This window comes from Neolamprologus brichardi, chromosome 8 (genome assembly GCF_056152115.1).
Source record: "Neolamprologus brichardi isolate AB-2024 chromosome 8, ASM5615211v1, whole genome shotgun sequence".
NCBI lineage: Eukaryota > Metazoa > Chordata > Actinopteri > Cichliformes > Cichlidae > Neolamprologus > Neolamprologus brichardi.
In genome coordinates this window covers 18662-41385 of record NC_142111.1, presented here as the reverse complement: position 1 = coordinate 41385, position 22724 = coordinate 18662, and the positions used below count along the sequence as shown (strand labels likewise).

At 41.4% G+C, this 22724-nt stretch overlaps 1 protein-coding gene across 1 annotated transcript; it reads right to left on the bottom strand.

Annotated features, from left to right (window-relative positions):
- Nucleotides 1–256: 256 nt before the first annotated feature.
- Nucleotides 257–2692, bottom strand: egr2b (early growth response 2b). Its single transcript, XM_006801647.3, has 2 exons — nt 2335–2692; nt 257–2047 (listed from the first exon to the last, which is right to left on the bottom strand). The coding sequence occupies exons 1-2, from the start codon at nt 2498–2500 to the stop codon at nt 876–878; spliced, it is 1338 nt and encodes a 445-aa protein (XP_006801710.1). The 5' UTR covers nt 2501–2692; the 3' UTR covers nt 257–875.
- Nucleotides 2693–22724: the final 20032 nt, after the last annotated feature.

The following is a 22724-nucleotide window of genomic DNA, read 5'->3' as shown; positions in this document are numbered from 1 at the left end:
TACCGTTCACTACTTTCAGCGCAGTGACCCGGTAGGTCTCATAAAAGCAGCTTTCGGGTGCTGCAGATTAGAGCAATGAACCAATCGGACTCTACCGGCTGTGTTTATCATTCTGATCCATTTAATAAGTCTCAAAACACACATCACAACAACAACAGCGACAACAACAAGAAATCAAATCAAATCAAAACGGTCAAGTCGCTATGAGTCAAACATTTACACTCCAACATGGTTTAAACATTAACCACAACTGCTGAACAAATGGAGTTACACGAGACAAAATGCGTACAAAAATAGAATGTCTCCAACTTTACATATGAAAGGACAAATATACATTGCGATAGAAGCGTCCTTGAATCAGTATGTGTACAAAAAGACACACAGCAAGGCACTAAAGGGAAAATTAAGAGTTCCACAAACATGTTAAGATGAATTCATTGTCAATTTAATAACTTAAAATTGTTTAATTTCTTTGAAACGTTATTGCAGTTATTTCACATTCGCGCACAAAAGCTGGGCTCTTAGTTAAGTGTTGGCTAGATTTTATTTCATAAAGTCCCCTTCACATTACAAATGATCTATTAATTTTGTATGAATTGTATTGGCTTTTTTATTTGTATTTTCAATAGACTGTGCAGTCAAAGTGCATTCGTGTCAGTCCTTCACTCAGTTCTGCGGCAGGAATGGGAGAATGTGCGTATCTGCGCACCGCTGCACAAAAGTTCTTGTTTATTCCCATCCTGGTGATTGGACCGCGGTCTTCAGTTCACAATAGCTGAAGAACTGTTCTGATGGTACCCTTCTGTTTTAGGTTTTCTTCTTAGCTTAGTTTTAGTTCACACTGCCTCGGTGGCAGCAAAGCTTTCCACGGAAACCTACGAACAGATCCCGTTGGCTGCGCTGATGCCGCCTGATAACCGGTCCAGTCCGGAGCTGCTGGATGAGGAAGAGGAGGAAGAGGAGACAGTGGAGGACTTCCTCTCTTTCTGTCTCAGGTGAATTTTTGTATGTCTCTTTCTCTCGTCGCTCCGAGCAAACTTGCGGCCGCAGAAGTCGCAGGCGAACGGCTTCTCTCCCGTGTGCGTACGGATGTGAGTGGTGAGGTGGTCGCTGCGGCTGAAGTTACGCATGCAGATCCGACACTGGAAGGGCTTGTGTCCAGTGTGGATGCGGATGTGTCTGGTCAATTCATCTGATCGCGAGAAGCGCCGGTCGCAGCCCTCCGCTGGACAGGGGTACGGCCGCTCGTGGATTGGTGTCTTGCTGGGTCTGTTCGGGTACTTTCTGGGTCGCAGGATTGGCCGCAGGGGCAGATTCTGTGGGCTGTACGCAGAGGGGAGCCTCGGCGCCCCTCCCTCGGAGGCACCACTACCCGGAGCCCCCAGAGTAAAGTTCCTGATAGTGTTCAGGGGGGTCAGAGGTGGAGGGACACGGAAGGTATCAAGGGGACAAGAGCCAAACGGTTTCCGATCCTGGATGCCTGCCGTGTGCATGTCCCGCTGGCAAGTCGGCTGGAAGAAGCCCGAATAGTCGGGGATGATGGGGAAAAGCCCTGGTGCGTCTGAGCTTCCGGGCTGCTTGGGTGACGAGTAGGAGGGTGGAGGGTAAGAGGCGATGGGGCAGGTAGAGGTGGACAAAAATGCAGAGGGGTCCTGGTATACCTCCCCACAGCCGGAGGTGGAGTAAGGAGGCGGTGGTGAGTACAAGTGGTGGTGGTGCTCTAGCTCTGCCTGGCTCTGAGCCGCCATGGTGCAACTCAAATTACCACTGGAGAAGTGATTGGGAGATCCTGAAGAAGCCGGGGAGGAGGACGCTGAAGAGCAGGGAGGAGGAGGAGGAGGCGGCTGGGCCACGTTGAAGATCCCCGAGACGATGTTGATCACTCCCTCGGGGTTCCAGTTACCTGGATATTGAGAGTCGATGGAGAACTTCCCCATGTAGGTGAAGGTCTGGTTGCGATGGGCTGCAGGCTGCGAGAAGCTGCTGGAATATGAAGAGAGGTCTAGGGAGCGTTTTTCTGCACTCATGTCTGCGCCCATCAAGCCATCTGCGGGGGGAAACAAATCAGAAAGCATGATTCATTAACCTCTTCACACTAGACCGGAAAGTGGGCTTTAAGTGACAGAGAGCAGGTGCATCTGTGTTCCGTTACGCACGGACTGCGCTCCTACCATCCCAAACTTCTACAGCACTCCAAAATTTAAAAGAAATGTGTCCGTGTTATTCTTTCTTGCAGTCATTTGCGAAATGTTGAAAAAAAAGAAGTTTTTTTTGTTTTGTTTTTGGATGTTGGATATATAAAATGTTTCACACACACACACACTGTTTTCTTACCTGCTGCCACATTAATCTGGTCGTAATGCGCTCCCAAGTCGTTGTTGGGGAAGATCGCCACAGAGGTCGGCAAACTGGTAGCAATGTCATCCATGGAGTACACGCTCTCAGCATGCGCGAACCCTCCGAGATTCACCGGCACTTTCTCCAGAGTTTTAGCCGTCATTGTAGAAGGATGGAAGTTAGCGAGTCTCCTTGCCCTCTGTCCTGTTCTTTCTGTTCTTTACCTCAAAGCTGATCACAAATAGGGGATATGTAACCCAGCCACGCAGGGGGTCACCACTGCATGTCTCTGTCAGTCAGCGTGTGTTAAAGGATGAGCTCCGTGTTCTGGTGCGCTTCATATGCTCTGATGATCGACTTAAAACGGTGTAAAGTAACGGGAACGGCGGCCCTGACACTAGTATGTATGGGGAACCTTTTCAAAACGTCATTAACCAAATATGGAAGTGGGAGAGGCAGTCGAAGAAGAACGAAGAAGCTGATTGGCCGGGAGGCTCCATGACGCTTTCAAAGGGAATCTCTTGTCAATGGAGAGCCCGTTGCTCCAGGATAGATAAGACCGACTTTTTCCACCTGCTGCAAAATTGCAACAACCTGCGCAGAACCTGACAGCAAGAGCACACAATAAAAAGCGCGTGCAGCCCTCACTAATGCACCTGTCTTATCATCGTTTGCACGTTTATTCTCGCGCATATGCTGTTTAATAGCGCTCTGCGATCAAAAGAGGAGGAATTCCGGTCTCAGGCGTAACCCATATAAGGTTGAATCCGGCACGAACGGGCCCACCCTCCATGCTCCATATTTGGGTTAGATTCCGGAAAACGATCATCGGAAAGTGACGAGTTTTACCGAGCTGAGCATTATGAGAGTGAAAGAGGGAGAAAGACACTGAGAGGCATAACCACAAACAAATGAGACGGACAGAGGGGTGGAATTTACTTCTTTGGTAGACGCGCTGCATGGGCACGGAAATTTCTGACGCTCTCATTTGACTATGCTCTAGGAAAGACTCGATTTAGTTCACCGAGGAGTTAACTATAGTAATTGAGAGATATTTATAGAAAAGGAAAAGGAAGCCAATATTTATAGAGGCAGCGGTTATAGGTTTTGTGAAATAACCACACACACGGAGCACGAGTTTACAGCGGTACACATGCATACTCGTGCATTTTTATAAGCATAGCGCCATTTTTTAATGAAAATAGCAATTGGGCCAAAATTTAGTTTAAACAACTGGGACGACACAGAGTGTTTATTAGTACTCGTGAAAACTGCGTGCCCTCCTGTGGCCTCTTTAGGAAGTGTGCCTTCTCTCGCTCTTCCTCTCACGCGCACACACGCACAGAATTCACAGACCTGATCTTGTAAAGTCCCTTCGTGGGTGGAGAAAGTTGACAGACAGAACGCAGAAAATATCGGGCACCTTTAGTGGAATAAACTTTCCACCGTGTGTGTTGCATTGTACAGACACATTGCACAGTCACTACTGTCTTGGTGTGATCCAAATATAGGCCTGGCAGTGACCTCAGGCTGTGAGACGCTTGAAAATATTCTGTGATCATCTCAAAGAAACCTCGAACTGACCCTGCTGGAAACCAACAAAGAGGCTGATGACGAGCTTACCAGACCATTGATCCATATCTCACTGTTAATATTGGATAAACAGTGATGCACACTCACAATAATCATGCTTAACGCCACTATAACATCATTCCAACAGGTAGTCAAAACAACAAATCTCATGTTTGTTAGGAGAGGGGATTTAACCAGGGAGTTGGTACAGAGAAGCTAATGAGGGAGAAAATAAATAAATAAGAATAAAAGAGTTAGAGGCCTTTACGCTTTATTCACACCCAAACACACAGAAACACAGGAGCTGGCCCACTGGTGCAGCAGGGCTATGTTTTAAAAGTATAAACTGATGGAGTCAGCGATCATTAATTATCTCACCGACTTACTTGACCTACTAATGCTGTTTCACTCTAACTGCTACTACTGCTGCTGGCACCACTTACACTGGGAGTCATAAATGAATATACTGCTGCTAGGCTTTGCCATACGGGCTTTTGCCTGTTGTCTAATATGACTTCAGATATAGGCCATCGAAAATCCTTAATAAGCGTTTCAGTTCTCCATATATGGTTATTCAAAGTCAGCATTGTATATGTCCCATCCACCGTCTCTGTCAGGTTTTCAATTCCAACCATATTATCTTTCTCACAGCTGCACACTCATCGTCTCTCTCCACCCCACTCACACACTTTAAACAGCCGTATATTTGCATGCACACACCCAACTCCCACACAGAGAAAATATGTGGGCTACAAAAGCAAACTGTATCCAGTGTGGGCTTTGTATTGATGACTGTGACAGTTAAACAGACAAGGAAATTATTGTATATTCTTGCATATTAAACTTGTGGCAGTGATATAACCTGAGTGGTAAAGTCTATAAGTTATCTAACAGGAAGATAACGACAGTGTGATATAATCAGAAAGGTATACGAGCTCAAATTTCATAAATAAAAGCAGTTGTCAAAGTCACTGAGAGGCCACATATGTGTTGTACAGTAGGCCACACAGGTGATAATGTCATGTTTTATCCAAATGAATATATCCTCCAGTCTAATCAAGCAGCAGACGCTGACAACCGCAGGCACATATTCATATACCGAGAGTATTCGAGGGACAGTACAGGGATTTTCCCTGCTGGTAGGTGGTAGGTTACAATAACTGTTATATGGTGATGTCAAAAGTGAGCGGTGACATGCTGTGCTAACTCGAGATGTTTACCATATCACACTCCCATGAGCTTTCAAGATGCTGTTAGAAGAAGACGGTTTTGGTAATTCCAACAGATCGGTGATCAGCTGACAAATGTCAGATGGTCGTTAAAAATGTTTCCCAAATAAGGGATTGATTCTTTGTTTTTCACTGAACTACAATGTCAATCGATGTTAGCATTGAGCAGATTCTACTGAAATTTGTGGCAGTAGTAACCTTTTATGTATTTGAATGTAGTGATGAGACATTTTATGATGGACAGCACAGCATTTGATCTCTCGTCCCCGTCTCACATTTTGACTGGCTCAAGTATTGGAAAGTCAGCACTGCATCACATCAACTTTGTGTTCAGATAAAATCACATAGAGCTGAAAAAGAAGACGTTGATCTGACATGAGCGTCTCCTGTGACAGCAAAGCCAAAAGCTTCCTGAAGATTTACCTGTAAAGATTACAACAGTATTAATGGAACCCACAGATTCCAGAAAGATTTGTTTTTAGATTTTAATGGTCAGGCCAAAGGTTAGTCGCTTACCTCGCTTCAATTCCCCTCAAAGGAGCCCAGAGAAAGTGTTGCTTGATCTTTTTGTATGAAGGTTTTTTTCTTTGTGTGTTGCAGTAAACTGTGTCCACTGACTGTGAGTTTTCATCAGTGTTGCTGAGCCCGTACAGTGATTTTATTTCCAGAATGATGTCTGTTTTTAGCGCAGTACTATCTGAAAGTCCGGTGATCACACTACCCAGCCTCTGTTCAAGAAAATATTTATATCTTAAATATTGTTTAATTGATGAGCCCTTTGCCCGACCAGCTTATTATGAACTCCCCATCTTTACTTCAGCCTCTTGCTAAGAAATATAATTAGTAGTAAGATGTCCTGTCTTATAGTGTTCAAACTGTTTTTAGCCAATAAATTAATTAATACATTTTAAAAAATGTCTCAATGTTCAATATGTCATCTTACTATTTTAAATGTAATGTTCTTTTATTCATTTCTTATTTTATTAACTGTATAGTTTATAAAATAATCACAGCACAGGAAACTGCACCATGATTGGAAGATTTATGCAATGTTTGCATCTTAAAATGTTCTTTGTCTCTTTTCAGACCAGTCTGGGTAAACCCAGCAACATAGCTCACACACTGAAATCCACTCTTACAATGAGCAGCATGTTTTTACCTGTCCTGCCCAAAGACACTTCTACAGCCTTTCTAACCATTTACCCACCAGGACACACACTCATCCATTTTTTCCGAGGTGGAAGTTCATCGCCCTCCTTTCTTCCCTGAGAGTCACCGCTCTTAAATCCATAATTCTTCTTGTAAAGCTTTTAAAACTCCATGACTGTTAGCCTTTTGCACTCTCGACTGACAGCTTTCATCGCCTGCAGTGTGAAACATGAAAGCAAGTGGAAATGCTCTGATATCAGTCCAAAGCAGAAAAGAAGGAAAAGAGAGAACCCAGTGGATAAAAGAAGAAAGCTCCAGTCTGCTGTTACACAGAGACATGCCTTGTCTCAAACAGAACAGGATGAATTTGTCTGGGCTGGAATCGTACTGTCCTGATACTTCCTAATATTATTCAACACACCTAGGCCCATGTTTACCGAATGCTGCCACAATAACAAAATTTAATGGATGAGAAAAACTGCTCAGATAATAGTCACCAATAAACATAGAAACAGCAGCCAGTTCATTTTCTCTGCTGACAACTCAAATCATTGAGAAGCATCTGATGTCCCAGGCACAGTAGCTCTGTGGCTACTGTTGAACCACCACTCCTCTGTGCAAAACCCAGATACCAATAAAGTTTTTGTTGTGTCCCAATTTCCACTTTTTGAGCATCTTTAATAACAACAGCGTTTTATGGTGGGTTGCCCAATATTCACACAAAAACATTATCATGGTCTGAACGTCCTATTGATTACATGTGAGGTGTCAGTGAGTGGAAAACATGTAACTTCTTGTTGTAACCAAGCCGTCACAGTGTGTATGTTTCTTTTACATATATACAAAGTCTCAAAGAATCAGGTCCCGTCTTACCTCATAGTGCCATCTCACCCCAACACTTCGCTCTCACACTTGTGTCACGCAGTGCTCGAGCCGACCTGTTCAGTATAAACATCAGAGCAGACTGTAAGTAAATGTGGCCTTGATATTACATTCATATTAAATTCTGGAAGGAAATATTTATTTATTTATGACTTTTATATAAATCTAACTTGAGTGACTAATTCAACTTTTGGAAACTGAAATCCTGGATGTTTTCAGATTTTCTTAAAAATAACAGGTGAACTTTTGTTAACACTGGATTAATATGGCATACAGCTGGCTTTCTAACAGTGCATGTTAGAAGGTAACAGAAGCAAACCAAGCAGAGATCACAAGTTTGTTGTATTTCATGTGGTTGTATTTAAGTTTGTGCATGTATACATTAGTGTCATTGATCACAACAGGAGTTACATGGATGTTGGCCTGTTCATACACTGTTCTTGACCAGAAAAATGTTCCACTTAGCAAATCCACACAGATCAAACACAAAACCTATTGATTCTCTTATCAGTTCTCATTGGCTCCAATTTAAGAGCAACCACAACATAGTAAAGACATCACAGCCAAATTAACTGCACGTTGTGCGGTCAGATGTTTGTACATGTTGGAGCTACAACAAAACAGCAGGTGGAACTCCAGCCTGACTGCTCATCAGTTACCTGCTGGAGTCCTGGGTCTGGCTGCTGGACTCGGGTCCCTCATCCCAGCAGAACATCATCATCACTCTGGGTTCTTGGCTAGCTTAACGTTAGCATGTTGTCTGTGCAGCTGCTTGCAAAGAGCCAAAGTTGTGTTAGCAACATAATGCAGCTGTTACCATGGCGCTCTCGTCTTTTTGTGCAATAAAAATAGTCATGTCCATATCAATAATTTGAAATGAAACATAAACAGTCCCGTGAGTCTTTGAACAAAGCTGTTCCATCCTCAAGTGCGCACAGTTACACTCAACACGCAGCTGAAATTTACACGTCACTCAATATAAGAGTCATGACAGAATTCCTAGTAAGTAACTAGAATCCATAACAGCCACAATTATTTAATTATTCCATCTCATAAGTGTTCAGTCAGTAAATGAACTTAAATGTTTCATATTTGCGTACCCCTGGTTTAGACACTAGCTGTAACATTTTGTGCATGCAGGTTGGATGGTTGCTACAGGCAAAGCACAATCTCACATGTGCTGTTTAGGAAACACGTAATCACAGACTCCATGGATGTAAACCCAAACACGAGGGTTGCCTTCAAAGTTGCATTTTATAACTCAGTATGTATGAGAAATAAACCATAAATCAAATCTGTTCGATGTGAGATTCGTCCTCTTGCATGCTGCCTTCCTCTTGGGCACTTTCTGTTTAAACACCCATGTGGCAAAGGTTCAACACGATGCAAACACATAACCCACAAGTTCACCACAAGAACACACAAAGGCATAACCAGACACACAGTGCACAGTTTACTTTCATGTTTCAGTTCATTGAAAAACTGCTAATAAAACTCCACCATTCACAATTTAAAATACTAATTATACCATGAACAGCACAACAGCTGTTTATAGTCGACTGTGTCAGTGATGACAGTATATGTGCTTATTTAAGCATAGCTACAAGCCTCCCACCTTACTAATACAAACATGATGCCGCCCCTGTAAAGTTCCAGAAAGCGTACAGTCATTGTCCCCATCACCATCCACCTCTGCTGCACTGCAGCGCTGCTGTGGTCTGGCTCACTGTTCCACTGTGGAAACACTGCAGTCTGCCTTCTGTCCAGTCCTGTTTGGTAATGAATATGTACTGCATCGCACTCTGATAAGAAAACATATCGCTGAATAGCTGGTGACACTTTGTCATTACTTTGTCTCAGTATCACTTTCTTGTCTCTTAGGAAATCAACCCTAAAATGAATACGGCCAAACCTGTTCTCAACCAGTGTGTAAGTGTGGTGTGAACAAACGGCAGGAAGCTTTGACAGAAACACGACATAGCAGCTAAGACTCTGTTAAACGCCCAGCGTCAGTATGAAAAGCGATTCCTCGGACAGATATTAATGAGACACACATGCTTTAAACATAAACACATACATATATAGTTCCAGTGAAACGGTGGAAGGATGGCACATTAGCACACTGACACATACTGCCGTGCCATAATGGAAGCTGTGACTAATGAGGCTGGTCCACATTTTATAGGTTGGATTTATTGTGTCCCTCGTCACTAGCCATAGATCTCTGGCTGCCTGTGCTTGACCCTGGAGATGATCACCGCTGGGAAATTAACTGCCTGTTAACGTGTTCATTCGTAAACCCGTGCACTGAGTGTATGCATGTGTCTCCGTACCACGGCCCAGGCAGCCTAATGTGGAGATGATCGCTGGACAATTAGTTCGTTCGGTTCTATAAAGTTGGAATACTTGCCATAACCTGTGTCATATCCAGGCAACATTCAGTTAATTTTGCTACTAGTTTTCACTTCCATCCAAGAAGTCCAGATTATGAGCAGGAGAGCTCCTACAGTTTATTAAAAGTGATCTTTCAGTGCTCAATTTAGGGAAGTGGAAAAAGTTGATGGGAAGCAAATCTGGTGAGTAACTGACAAGTTTATTCACTTTGTGGGAATATGCTGACATGCATGACACTTCAGTTTCTGATTGTTTTCTCTCAGATGACTCATCTGTCAAACTGCCTTCAAATTGCTTAAACCTTCATCATCATTTCATTTATTTATTTATTTATTTCACACTTGGTACAACAATTCAAACCAACCAACCACACTTTCTATCAAAAAGCACCACAACCATGTGTGAAAAGGAGCAGGAAGAAGAAAATATTCTTATTAAGCCCCGCCCCTATCTACAATCCAATTTATATTACAAGTGGGCACCAAAAATCAGGGAACAAACCAACATTAACATTTATCTCTGGTCCTAACCCAAACCAAACAACACATTTACAATCAGAATAACCGCTCCACATAGCAACAAGGAGAAAAATTAAAATTAAAATAAATAAAACAAAAAATTATAATGGATCCTTTTTCAATGAACTCCAATTTCATTCACATTCTTCATATTGAGTTATCGTTTTAAGCCTGTAACACTTTTTAAAACAATGTAAATTTATACAACTCTTTAAATTATAATGAAGTGAGTTCCACAGTCGTATACCTCTAACTGTTGGACTCATTAATCTTTGTGTAGTCACAGCTAACTGATGCTTAAAATAACATTTCCTTCTGCTGTCTTCTCCCCCTGAACACAGTTTGTGCCATCATAGATGATGGCACAAACTCGTTTGAAACAGAACTTGATGTTTGGTGTCTGCAGAACCTTTCCTTTCTGGTGGGGGTGTTCTTGCCCTTTTAGTAGTGGAGCAGCTGACAGAGAGGACATGCAGCAAAGGGCCCTGGATGGGACTCAAACCCCGGTCGCTGCATCTCAGCCATGCGGCCGAGTGTTTGCCTGCTCACTGATGCTCGGGACCTTCATTGCACAGTGAAATTACGTCGTGCATAATTAGAACAGGACCTCCAGAAACTGTAATAACCGAATGCTGAGGTCATTTTTTGTGTTTTTTGCCCATGAAAAGTGCAGCACTCATCATTACCATGACAGCACTGAAGCTATTTGTATTGTACATTCCCTTTACAGGTACAAAATAAACAAACAGACCAACAGGTCGTCATGTTTATGTAACTTTGGTTTTTGTATTTTTTCATCCTTTACTCTTCTTCTCCTCTGTTCGGGCTCTTGATCACAGTTACAGATGTCAGCTTTTTTATTGCTCTGTAATATGAACGGGGACAAAATAGTCACCAAATAATATATTAGTGTGCACATTATGATGACAGTTGTATGTGTAAGGCAGCATTGTTCGCCATTCTGTTTGGCCTGAAAGCTGATGTAACTGTCATGAATGAGTGAGGAAGAAGAACTCCTCATCCTCATCCGGGTCCTTCATGCCAGTGTGGAGCTCATTTTCAGACAGCTGGGCATTTATAGTAGTTTGTATTCAAAAGATTGAATTTTTACCAATTATTACATGATGTACTGATTTCTTGGACATATTTACACCAGTTTATACCATTTTGAATCTCCTTTGGGCCATAAGGTTGGAGTCTGGTCATTAGGGAAATCAAGGCTCTAATATAAGATTGTAAAAATCATTTTCAAAGAGATCCTGCTGAATATTGGACAAATCACCTTGCGAGCACCGTACACACACCTCCTGTTTGTTTCAGGGATATGAAACATCCATATTTGTGTCTTTATGGTCCCAGTGCTCTCAGCTGCTCTGCCCTCGTCTCCCTGTCCTTCCTACTTTTATACGTATCTCATGTTTGTGTGGTGTCGTTGGCTTCTCTTCCTCAAGCTCCTAATCATTCAGTTGGCTGGCATCATGATCAATACCAGCCCAGATCATCCTGTCAGCACACAGTAAAGCCCTGGGAGTTCTGCTTACGTGATAATATTTTACAAGCTCTAATTCACCAGAGGTACCCAGCCAATGCTGGGCTTCTTTTAACACATTTTCAAACATCTTTACTTTTTTTTCTGTTTTAGGGGGTCTTCAGGAAATTAGCGACAGCTGTCTTAATCCGGTAGGTGAAAGAGGCAGAAACTGAAAATATCACACGTTCCACCAGCTGCCGGTTGACTCTCCAGTCACTTTATATTCTTCTGATACATCATTAGCTCTCTTTTTAGTTTCTTTTTTCTCCTTGTGAACATGTGTCCTCACCAACATCCCAACCCCAACACCCCAGAGGGGAGAATGGACCACAATGAGATCCAGAAACCAAACACTCAAGCAAGGACAGAGAACCGGCAGTGTGCTGGTTCACATGGTGAGGATAACACCTTCTATACATATCTATACACTATTATTAGTTTTACCTCTTATTTCTTTGTCCTCAGTGATTGTCTTCCTCACACTAATTATGTGTGTGTTTGTGAATAACATGTTTGTTTAATATGTGCAATGAAGGACACGTCCTGGTCAAACATGACTCCAAACTTCCAGGTTTCCACTTTGGAAACCTCTAAACACAAACTGCATCATTTAGCACTCTTTTGTCACCGAGGAACTCTGACCTTTAAAGTGCAACACATTTCTGCCCTCACCCCCAACTGTTCACGGGAGATGGCTCTTTGTGCCTCAGAGTTCTTCCTGATAAAAGGAGTTTTTCCTTCTCACAGTTAAAAGCACTTAGAATTTGCTGAGGGAAAAAATCACGTAAACAGGAAGTAAACAAACGTGAGATCAGCCGGTCTGCTGATGTTTTCTACAAAATCCTGAACTCACTGTCACCTCAACAACATTATAATGAATGTGAAACATTACAGATCTGAGTTGTCTGAGTAACAGATGCATTTTCATTTGTCACTTTACTATGTGGAAGCTGGTTTGTTAGGTTTTATTTTCATTTGATTTCTGTGAAGACTGCAGTAAAAAGCAAACTGCCTAATGTCAGACCACTGCTCTGAACCCAGCCCCTCCCACACCCACTCCTTATATATCACATGTTAAGTGTTTTCTCAAATTGTAACTTTAAATATGAAAACGAGTTCGCTGTAAACAAAGAAACACAAATCTGTTCTTTTCTTTCCTTTGATCTGAAAGAAAATGTTTTCTTCTAGAAAATAGAATCAAATGAAAGAAAAAAGATATTTTTTATCTGAACATTCATTTTAAGAATATTTAAATTTATCTTTGTGTTAAATTTGAAATACATTTTTTAAAGCACAACTTTAGGAATGATGGGGTTTACCCTGAGTTCCACTTAACAAACAAAATTCAGTCATTTCAATTTGAATGATTCCCAGATTGGCCATCTGTGAATGAGCCCCTGTCTAATTCCCATTACAGCTCAACCTTTCAACAATGAAACCACATGTATGAGCCCACAATAACAAACATCATATCACGAGCAGTGTATACGTGAGGTCAGTGACAGCAGCATACATCAGGACAAACATATAAGATTGTGATTGTGTGAGCAGCATGCTGACAACAGCTCCGCCACCACAAAAGCTCCTAAGATTCTGAAAACACTGAAAGCATTTGAAAAGCCCCAGCGCTATTAAGCCTCATCTGAATGTTTCACATTTTCAGGAATGTTTCTCATCCGCCCCCACGAACTCAGACGAGGAAACCGTTTGGCTGTGGGGACGTCCTCAGATAATGCTGCCTGTTTTTCTCTTGTCTCGCCCACAGACGCAAAAATGTTTGCACACTGTGGCAGAGAAGCAAGAAAGCACTAAAAGCTATGCCAGATAAGGGAGAAGGAGAGGAAGAAGATGGAGCATTGTGAGGATGGAGGAGTAAATACAGAAAAACAGCAGAAAAGGAAGAAGAGGTTAGAATCACAAAGACATTCATTAGGAGATTCAAAAAAGGGGAAGGAAAAAAGTGAACTGAGCAAAATTGGGTTACAAGAAAGAGAAGAGAAAATTCCAGTTTCTCTTGGTAGGGTGCAGGAAGCCAAGGAAAAACAGGGAGCGAGAGGTAGTAAAAGAAAATACTGATGCAGATGTGCCGTGAAGAGAAGGAATGATCTGACAAGGAGTGAAAGTATGGCAGCAGAAAAGGAAGAAGGTGACAAGAAATGAAGGAAATGGAGAAGGCAAAGAAAGAAGGACACAAAGGACAGTAAGACAACCAGAGGGCAGGACGGGAGAGGGGGGGGTGTCATGGCTGAACACACCCACACCTCGCAGGGCCTTCATTACCACTTTTGTTTCAACATCAGGTCCAGACTGAGTCAGAGGAGAACGCAGAACAAGTGCCTCGCTCTCCCTCATCACCACATCAATCAACATTTGTCTGCACCAGCTTACATAATCCCTCTGTGTTCAACTCTTTTTAACATCAAATGCAGTTCCAAAGCCCACTTGGAAATCTGGCCCCATATCTGCACGAACTGATGTTATTTTATCTTTGTGCTGTTTCATCTTTCTTCTAAAACCCACTATGGGTGATAAAGTTATAAATTACAGTAACAAGGCAAATTGTGCTTTATGTTTAATGGGGAACTTGGGGATCAGAACGAACTGTTGTTCTGACACAACAGAGAAATGAAGTTAAACCGAACTTTGTATCAAATTCTATGTTTTCATTTAGTAATAGTTAGCGGACAAACACTCCACATATGAAGCGGATCATTTTTTTACTCCATAGCAGTGAAGAAAAATACTGATGTAAATGATTAGTATCTGCTTCTTATCTGTTATCTACTATTTTACGTATCAACACAGGACAACAAACGTTTGCAACAAACTGCTTTAAAATCTCTTCAAAATACAGAGAATTGTGATCATTTTAATCTACCTCTGCTTTCATGGACATTTCCATTCTTTCCATGAAAATACTAAACACAGTTATCAGTCACACTTCTACAGGCTTAGCAGTGGGAAACGTTTTTTCTTTACTAACGTCGCAGTTTTAAAACACAAACGGTAAAGTTCATCTTGAAAAGTCCAACGTTAAAAGTAGAAATAACACTTTCTGTTTTTCATCATAATTATGACCATTTATTATGAGCCAGTCATTTGTTTCATTTCTAAGTTAGACGCTGAAGATGCATTAAAACAAGACACTCAGGAGTGAACCATTCAATTCACCGAGAGCGCTCCACAGACCAGGAGAATCCAGCTTTTTAAGGTTATGCTATTTCAGATAACAAACACAACAAATTCTCTAACTCTAGTTAAGGTTCAGCACAGTTCCTTTCCATCTTAAAAATGAGGCTGACATGTGCACGCTAAAATATTAACTAAAAATTTCTAAAGAAGTTTCCTAGAATGAAGCGTTAAATTTAGTCCAAACCACAGACAAAACAGGAAAACGGCGAGAGCTTACGTTTATAATTAATACCAAATGATGTCACCATTTCCCAGAAACATAGTAGAGTCTCAGTGACTCTATGAAGTTAAAAAGATCTGTATATAAGTGTCACCACAGTAAAGAATCAAATAAACTGGAATTTTTAAAAGTTAAATAAGGAAAGTGCTGACAGTAAGTACAGTGTTGAAATCATTGCTTGCCACTTCTCCTCATTGTCTGTTTACCTTAATGCAACCCGTCACTGTCCGCCCACATCCTCAAATTCCCCCTGTCACCCCGCACTGTTAGAGCACCCCTAAGTTACACACACACACACACACTTGCAAAGAAAGCGGTGAGGGTGACCATGTGGGAGACGGCTGCCTGTTTGGCTCTTTCTTGCACCCTTTCTGTGGGAGGTTTCTATTTTTCTTTGTAAATTGGTGTAGGTGGCTTTTTCCTCATTGAGACTGACCATCAAAGGAATCTAAGAAGGAGGGCACTGACATGATGTGACAGTGGAGAGGAGTGCGTTCATTTTATTGTGGCTATTTTAGAATATTGCTTTACTGAAATTATTCTTCTGATGGTGAAATTAATTAAATTAATGGTGAAATCCAGACGATCAAAGTATTTTTGGTGAAAGTGAAGCTTTGTTTCTGTTTTACAGGTGGTCATCAAATTTCAACCCAAACTCCTCAAGAACAATAGAATTTTTTTCTGCTCCTGATGACATGTTTAATTAATCTTATCACCCTGAATTTGAAAAAAGGTTCCCTAAACAAAATGCTAAAAAACAACAACCCAAAAGCTTTAAACCCACATCAGAATTTAAAAGAAAAGAATAATCTCATCTTTGCAAAATTGTTGTAATCCAGCCACACTGGGAGCTTTTCAATCATGAACCACCTTTTAAAGCTACAGCAGCTCAGTCAGATTCAGCTCCGGACTTCGACTGGGCCACTCCACAGTCTTCATTTTGCTTCTTTGCTTATCCGGACATTCTCCTTCAGGATGTTTTGGTAAACAGAATTCCTGGTTCCATTTACACAGCCGTCACACCACCATATTTTACTGCTGGTACGATGTTCCTTTCCTGAAACGCTGAGTTACTTTTACCCAGATGTAACGGACACACACCTTCAGTTCAGCCTTTGTCTCGTCAGTCCACAAAGTGTTTTCCAAGCATCTCGGGATCATCAAGATGTTTCCTGGTAAAACTGAGACGAGCCTTTATGTTCTTGGGGTAATTTCGGTCGGCCGGTCAGTCCTGGGAGGTTCACCGCTGTTCCAGGTTTTTGCCATTTGTGGATAACGGCTCTCCCTGTGGTTCGCTGGAGTCCCACAGCTTTAGAAATGTCTAACCTTTTCCAGACTGAGAAATCCCAGTTACTTTGTTTCTCATTGGTTCCTGGGGCAATCACTTTTTCACACAGGACCATGTTTGGATTTCCCATTAATAATAAATACCTTCATTTAAAAACTGCATTTTGTGTTTACTTGTGTTATCTCTGTCTAATATTTCCATTTGTTTGTTGATCTTAAACATTTAAGTGTGACAAACATAATCAGTAAAGGGCCAAACACTTTTTCACACCACTGCTGTGTGAATATTATTGAGGTACAAGATGAAAATCTCCCTTTCTGCCCATTCTGTGATCCACTCCATTAAAATGAGCCTCTCACTGCTCCAAAAGAGAAAATTTCCATTTGTTCTGCTCTCTGCACACAGATAACATACAGAATGTTAATCCTAACAAAATCTTGAAATCTGCACTGATAAAGGAGAAAAAGTGAGCGAGAGAGAAAGAAACTAATCATCTGACTGTATTAATATTATTTATTAATGAAGAAATCTATATAAAAATATAAATGTAAGTTTTAGATCACAGGAGGATACAGAACTGTACAGTCCACATAAAGAAGCCAGTGCTTTCACTTTGACTGTCTGTCAAGGATTTAATTACCACTGTCCCCTCTGTTAATTGCCATCTTAAGCCATTGTAGGGATCTGTGTGTACCAGTGATCCCAACAACTATGTTGTCAGGGCTGTTCTGGTTGGGTCAGACAAACTGGTGAGGGGCCAGACAAGGAGGGATTCAGAAAATTCCTGTGAGGAAAATCTAGACAAGATACCGGCTCACCCTGTCCCCCACCCTGGAGCACGGCCTGGGGAGGAGGTTTGGGGGACGGTGCCTGGTCGGGCTCAGCCCAGAGAAGTAGCACTGTGGGCCAGCTGCAGGAGGCAGCAGGGGCTGCAATGGGCCAGTCTTATTTTTGAGAAAAAGAGCATCCGCATCCCTGACAAATCTTATGGCTGTATATCTTTATGAGGGGCTGGTGAATATGAGGATATTTAAGTTCTAGCCTCACTCCTATTTTTAAATAAAAGGTAAAATATATTTATTCATACCAAAGTTGAGAAATTCCTTTTTTTAACTAAAAAGTAAACGGATAATAAACAGTTTAAATAAGTAGAGTGGTATGTAACTCAATGAAAAGTATAAATTAAAATAAAATATTAAGAAACAATATATAAATTATATTAGTTACCTGACATGAGAATACGTTTTCATTTATACTTAAAGCCATTTAAATAATTGCAGATGTGATATAAGAAACAAAAAGTCTGTTTATACTTTTAGGATATTTCCTTTTCAAAGCTCCGGGTCAGATTTCTCACATATGAGGATCCCATTTTTTTAAGTGATGGCTTTACAATTTTGAAATGAATCCACTGGTTCCCATTTGTCATCCGCTGCATGTGTGGAGGATCACCAGGGAGCAGCCAAAGATCAGCAGGTCAGACTTTATCGGCTTCCACTCATTAAAGCGATCCCCTGCCTCGCTCATTAGACCAAGCTGGGCTCCACCATTGACATTTGACTTCTGGTCCATCATCAGAAAACATTAATGATAATGTTCTGTAACAGCAATAAAGCGTTTAAAAAGAAGTCATTAGACAGCTATGGAGACAGCGCTAATGTGTGTCTGTTGTAAGCATGTATGAATGTAGGTACGGGCATGTGTGTGTGTGTGTGTGTGTGTGTGTGTGTGTGTGTGTGTGTGTGTGTGTGTGTGTGTGTGTGTGTGTGTGTGTGTGTGTGTGTGTGACAGAGAGACAAAGCAAGAGCTCCTTTGCTTGTTGTGCTTATGTTATTGGGAAACACCTCATATTCAGTTCAATTCAGTTATATAGCTTCAAATCAAACAGACGCCTCAAGCTGCTTTTTATTGTGAGGTTTACAGAGAAAACCCCAACGACCCACTATGACCGAGCACTTTGGTGATAGTGGGAAGATACCAGAGGGGCATCTGCCCCGACCAGTTGGGGGTGAGACGAGGGATGTGGAAGAGCGCCAGAGAGAAATAATAACTCATAATTAAACACAGAGAGTGAAGAAGAAACAATCAGGGGGGATTTAGGGTAACCTGATCAGGCGCCAACTATGTGAAAAAGGAAAGATTTAAACCTAATCTTAGAAGTGGAGATGGTGCATCCAAGCTGGGACCTGATAGCCTGAAAACTGAAGGCTCTGCCTCCCATTCCAGGAACCACAAGCAAATCAGCAGTCTGAGAGCATGTGAGGTCTTTAAGATAAGATGGGGCCTGACTATTCATGACTTTCATATGATTAGAAGGATTTCAAATTCCTTTCTGGATTTAAGAGAAGCCAAAACAGGAGAAATATGCTCTCTCTTTCTAGTCCCTGTCAGGACTCTTGCTGCAGCATTTTGGATTAGCTGAAGGCTTTTCAGTGAGTTTTTTGGACATCCTGATAATAATGAATTAAAGTCGTCCAGCCTGGAAGTAATAAATGCATGAACTAGTTTTTCAGCATCACTCTGAGACAGGATATTTCTAATTTTAGAGATGTTGCGCAAATGGAAGAACGCAGTCTTACATATTTGTTTAATATGTGTGTTGAAGGACATATCCTGGTCAAAAATGACTCCAAGGTTCCTCACAGTGTTACTGGAGGCCAAGGTAATGCCATCCAGAGGAAGAATCTGGTTAGATACCATATTTCTAAGATTTTCAGGGCCGAGTACAATGACCTCAGTTTTATCTGAGTTAAGAAGCAGAAAGTTAGTGGCCATCCAGGTCTTTATGTCTTTAAGACATTCCTGCAGTTTAACTAATTGGTGTGTGTTATCTGGCTTTATGGACAGATAGAGCTGGGTGTCATCTGCATAGCAGTGAAAATGTATGCTATGTCTTCTAATGATGCTGCCTAGGGGAAGCATGTATAATGTAAACAGAATTGGTCCTAGCACTGAACCCTGTGGAACTCCATAATTAACCTCAGTGTGTGAAGAGGACTCTCCATTTACATGCACAAATTGGAGTCTATTAGATAGATATGATACAAACCACTGCAGTGCAATACCTGTAATACCTACAGCATGTTCTAATCGCTCTAATAGGATATTATGGTCAACAGTATCGAACGCTGCACTGAGGTCTAGCAGGACAAGCACAGAGATGAGTCCACTGTCAGAGGCCATAAGAAGATCATTTGTAACCTTCACTAAAGCTGTTTCTGTGCTGTGATGAGCTCTGAAACCTGACTGAAACTCTTCAAATAAACCATTCCTCTGCAGATGATCTGTTAGCTGTTTGACAACTACTCTTTCAAGGATGTTTGATATAAAGGAAGGTTGGCGATTGGCCTATAATTAGCTAAGACTGCTGGGTCTAGAGATGCTTTTTGAGTAAAGGTTTAACTACAGCCAGCTTGAAGGCCTGTGGTACATAGCTGATTAATAGACGCTAATCATATTTAAGATTTAAGGTTGAAGCATTAATTAATGGTAGGACCACTCCGAGCAGTTTTGTAGGAATGGGGTCTAAAATGTTGATGGTTTAGAGGAAGTAATTACTGAAGTTAACTCAGAAAGATTAGTTGAAGAGAGTCTAAATAAATATCACTGTATTAAAAGCAGCTGTACATATTATTGATATGTACAGCTGCTTTTATGGGGTGGCTGTGGCTCAGGTGGTCGAGCAGATCAGCTACTGATTGGAAGGTTGGTGGTTCGATCCTTCCCCAGTCTGCATGTCAAGTGTCCTTGGGCAAGATACTAACCCCAAGTTGCCCTCCGATGCGTTCATCGGAGTGTGAATGTAGATTAAGTTTGCACTCGCGTTTAGAAGTGCTTGTGTGAATGAGGCATGTTGTATACAGCACTTTGAGCACTCCGGGAGAGAAAGGCGCTATATAAGAATCAGTCCATTCACCTGTAAGATGGTTAGGAATATTTCTTTTCTCTAATGGTTAAAAGTTATTACTAGTTAAGGTTAAATGAATGCTTGGCTCAACAGAGCGCTGGCTTTTTATCAGCCTGGCTACAGTGCTGAAGAGAAACCTCGGGTTTTTCTTATTTTCTCTTTAAAAATAGAGCTGCAAACTATTTTTCTAGGCTAAATGATGATCTTTAAACACAAACATTAACAAGAGGAGCCTGCAGAGAGTCTCCTCTAGGTAAAGCAAAAACGTCTGGCACTACAAAAAAGAAAAAAATAAGGACACACCATTTCCTCTTCACCTTACGATTATCTGCTTTAAGGTACCCATTTGAAATTTATACCAAGAAGTCAGGTACTTGTGATTTGAGGCGTTTTCAGCTACAGTATCCAGAGTCGTATGCAGTGAAGATGTAAAATTATTAACAAGATATTCAACCTCTGTTAGAGTTCAGGTAGCTGCTCTGCATCGGCACAGGGCAGTGAAGAAGAGAACAGTGGAGGAATTATATCCATAAACTTAGTTACAGCACTTTCACATCTACTGTGAAGAAAAGTATTCCCCAACTCTGTGTAATCGATTACTGCAAACTGAAATGTTATTTAGAAAATGATCAAACAAAGAGGGTTTACAGTCAGTCAGTGATCTGTCTGTAGTTAGTAAACGATCCAAGCGTACGATACAAGGGACAAAGACACTAATAGACTTTTAATAGAAGTTTATGTTACGAGACTTACAAAGCAACACGCAGCCATTTCACTGGTGGATAAATCACGATGATTAAGACAAATCAACTGATAAAATAATCAAAATAAAGAATAAAAACAATAAAACGTTTTTTGGGGGTTTTGAATCGATGCTGTTCTCGACTATACTCTGAATTTTCCTAATTTTTCCCAATTCTCCCCACACTTTACTTTCTTCGTGGTGAAAACACAGACAGCGATGTAGACAGGAAGAAAACAGCAAATACATTAAGCAAATGGCATCATTAAAGCCAGTTAATCTTCACCTGTTGACTTCGTACTCGTGGAGCGCTCCATTCGTCTTCCAGGACCTCCCGAGAGCCGGTCAGGTGTCAGACAGGCAAACAAATGACTTCAACTAATCGCTATTTAATTTACTACCTGTAGTCACATAGAGACGTAAGGGCTCGATCGAGTCCAGCTAACCATCGGGGTGTTTGTGTGTTGATTTGTGTACACTCTAAACAAGGTGAACTTTCTCCATTAGTCAGTGCGAGCATTAATCATAGTATCAGGTTTCGCAGCAATAGCTTGTTGTCTGTTGAAATTATTTACCACTATAGTAGCCTTACTTAATGTTGGACATCAGCTTTATGTCTTCACTTGTCTTCTGCGTTCCTGCTGTTGCTGCTGTTGTTTGGAAACTAATGACTACCGGCAACACAAGGGTTCAATCAAAATCAGGTTTTTAAAGACCCCCGCACATCATACGGGTCAATATCTGCCAGTTCATTAACATTAATGCGAAAAACCAGCGCGTGCTGCATTTAATGACATCCACTGGCTTCAGACTGATACATGAAGCTAATTTGTGGTCTTTTGTTCTATTCCACAGTAAATTATCCATCACAATCAGCAGCATTAGGGTCATTACTACAATAAAGGCGATATTACTCATTGCTCAGGTAAAGTAATTTGTTATTCTACTCGTATTACTTTCACATTACCCTGTAACGTAAACTGAAATGCTGGATTGCATAATTATCAGTTAATAATATAAACTTGTAGCTACAGTCCCACAAGGCCAGCTCACAGGCATGTTGTAATGAGGGCACACATGCAATCTATGTAATTGCAAAGTGATCGTCACAGTGATTCTACTGTAAAAATATGTAGGCACAGAAATGAAGGTTACCGGCCTGACTGCTCATCACTGTCACAGCACGCTGCCTGCAGGCAGAGCCGGACCAGCAGCACTAAAATAGGCTGTTGTTACAAATTCAAAGAAAATACTACAATTGTAAAACTCAGGCAATGCATGAGATGGGAAACTATCGAAATAAACAGAAAGCAACGCACAACACTGAGACACAGACCAGTGAACTTGACACTGGGAGTGATTAAAGACAGGAGATTCCACGCTGAGGCAGGAAGAACACGTCTGATGATTTGACCTGCCTGATCTGTTCGAACACAGACGCACACATCGACTGTACGTGGAGATCCTCGTCCACTGAACTCGAATCATAAAATTTTACAGCCCTGATAATGGCAGACTGGCATTCAGGCATTATTGAACATGCATCTCCATCATTTGATGACTTCATTGTTTTTATGAAAACTGATCATCTTCATTAACTTTTACTTTCACAATTTCATGCTGTGTTAAAATGTAAGATTTGCTTTTTAATTTGAAATATGACATCGTGTTCGTGTGTGTGTGTGTGTGTGTGTGTGTGTGTGTGTTCATGTAGGAGGGTGTCAAAAAGATGAATGACCCCGCTGTCATGCAGGAGTCCTGTC

What these genes read in the sequence shown, in the direction of transcription:
- egr2b (XM_006801647.3), bottom strand. Translation starts at nt 2,500, where the DNA reads ATGACGGCTAAAACTCTGGAGAAAGTGCCGGTGAATCTCGGAGGGTTC. An exon ending in CCAGATTAATGTGGCAGCAG is followed by an intron (nt 2,048 to 2,334) that starts GTAAGAAAACAG and finishes TTCCCCCCGCAG; the next exon opens with ATGGCTTGATGGGCGCAGAC.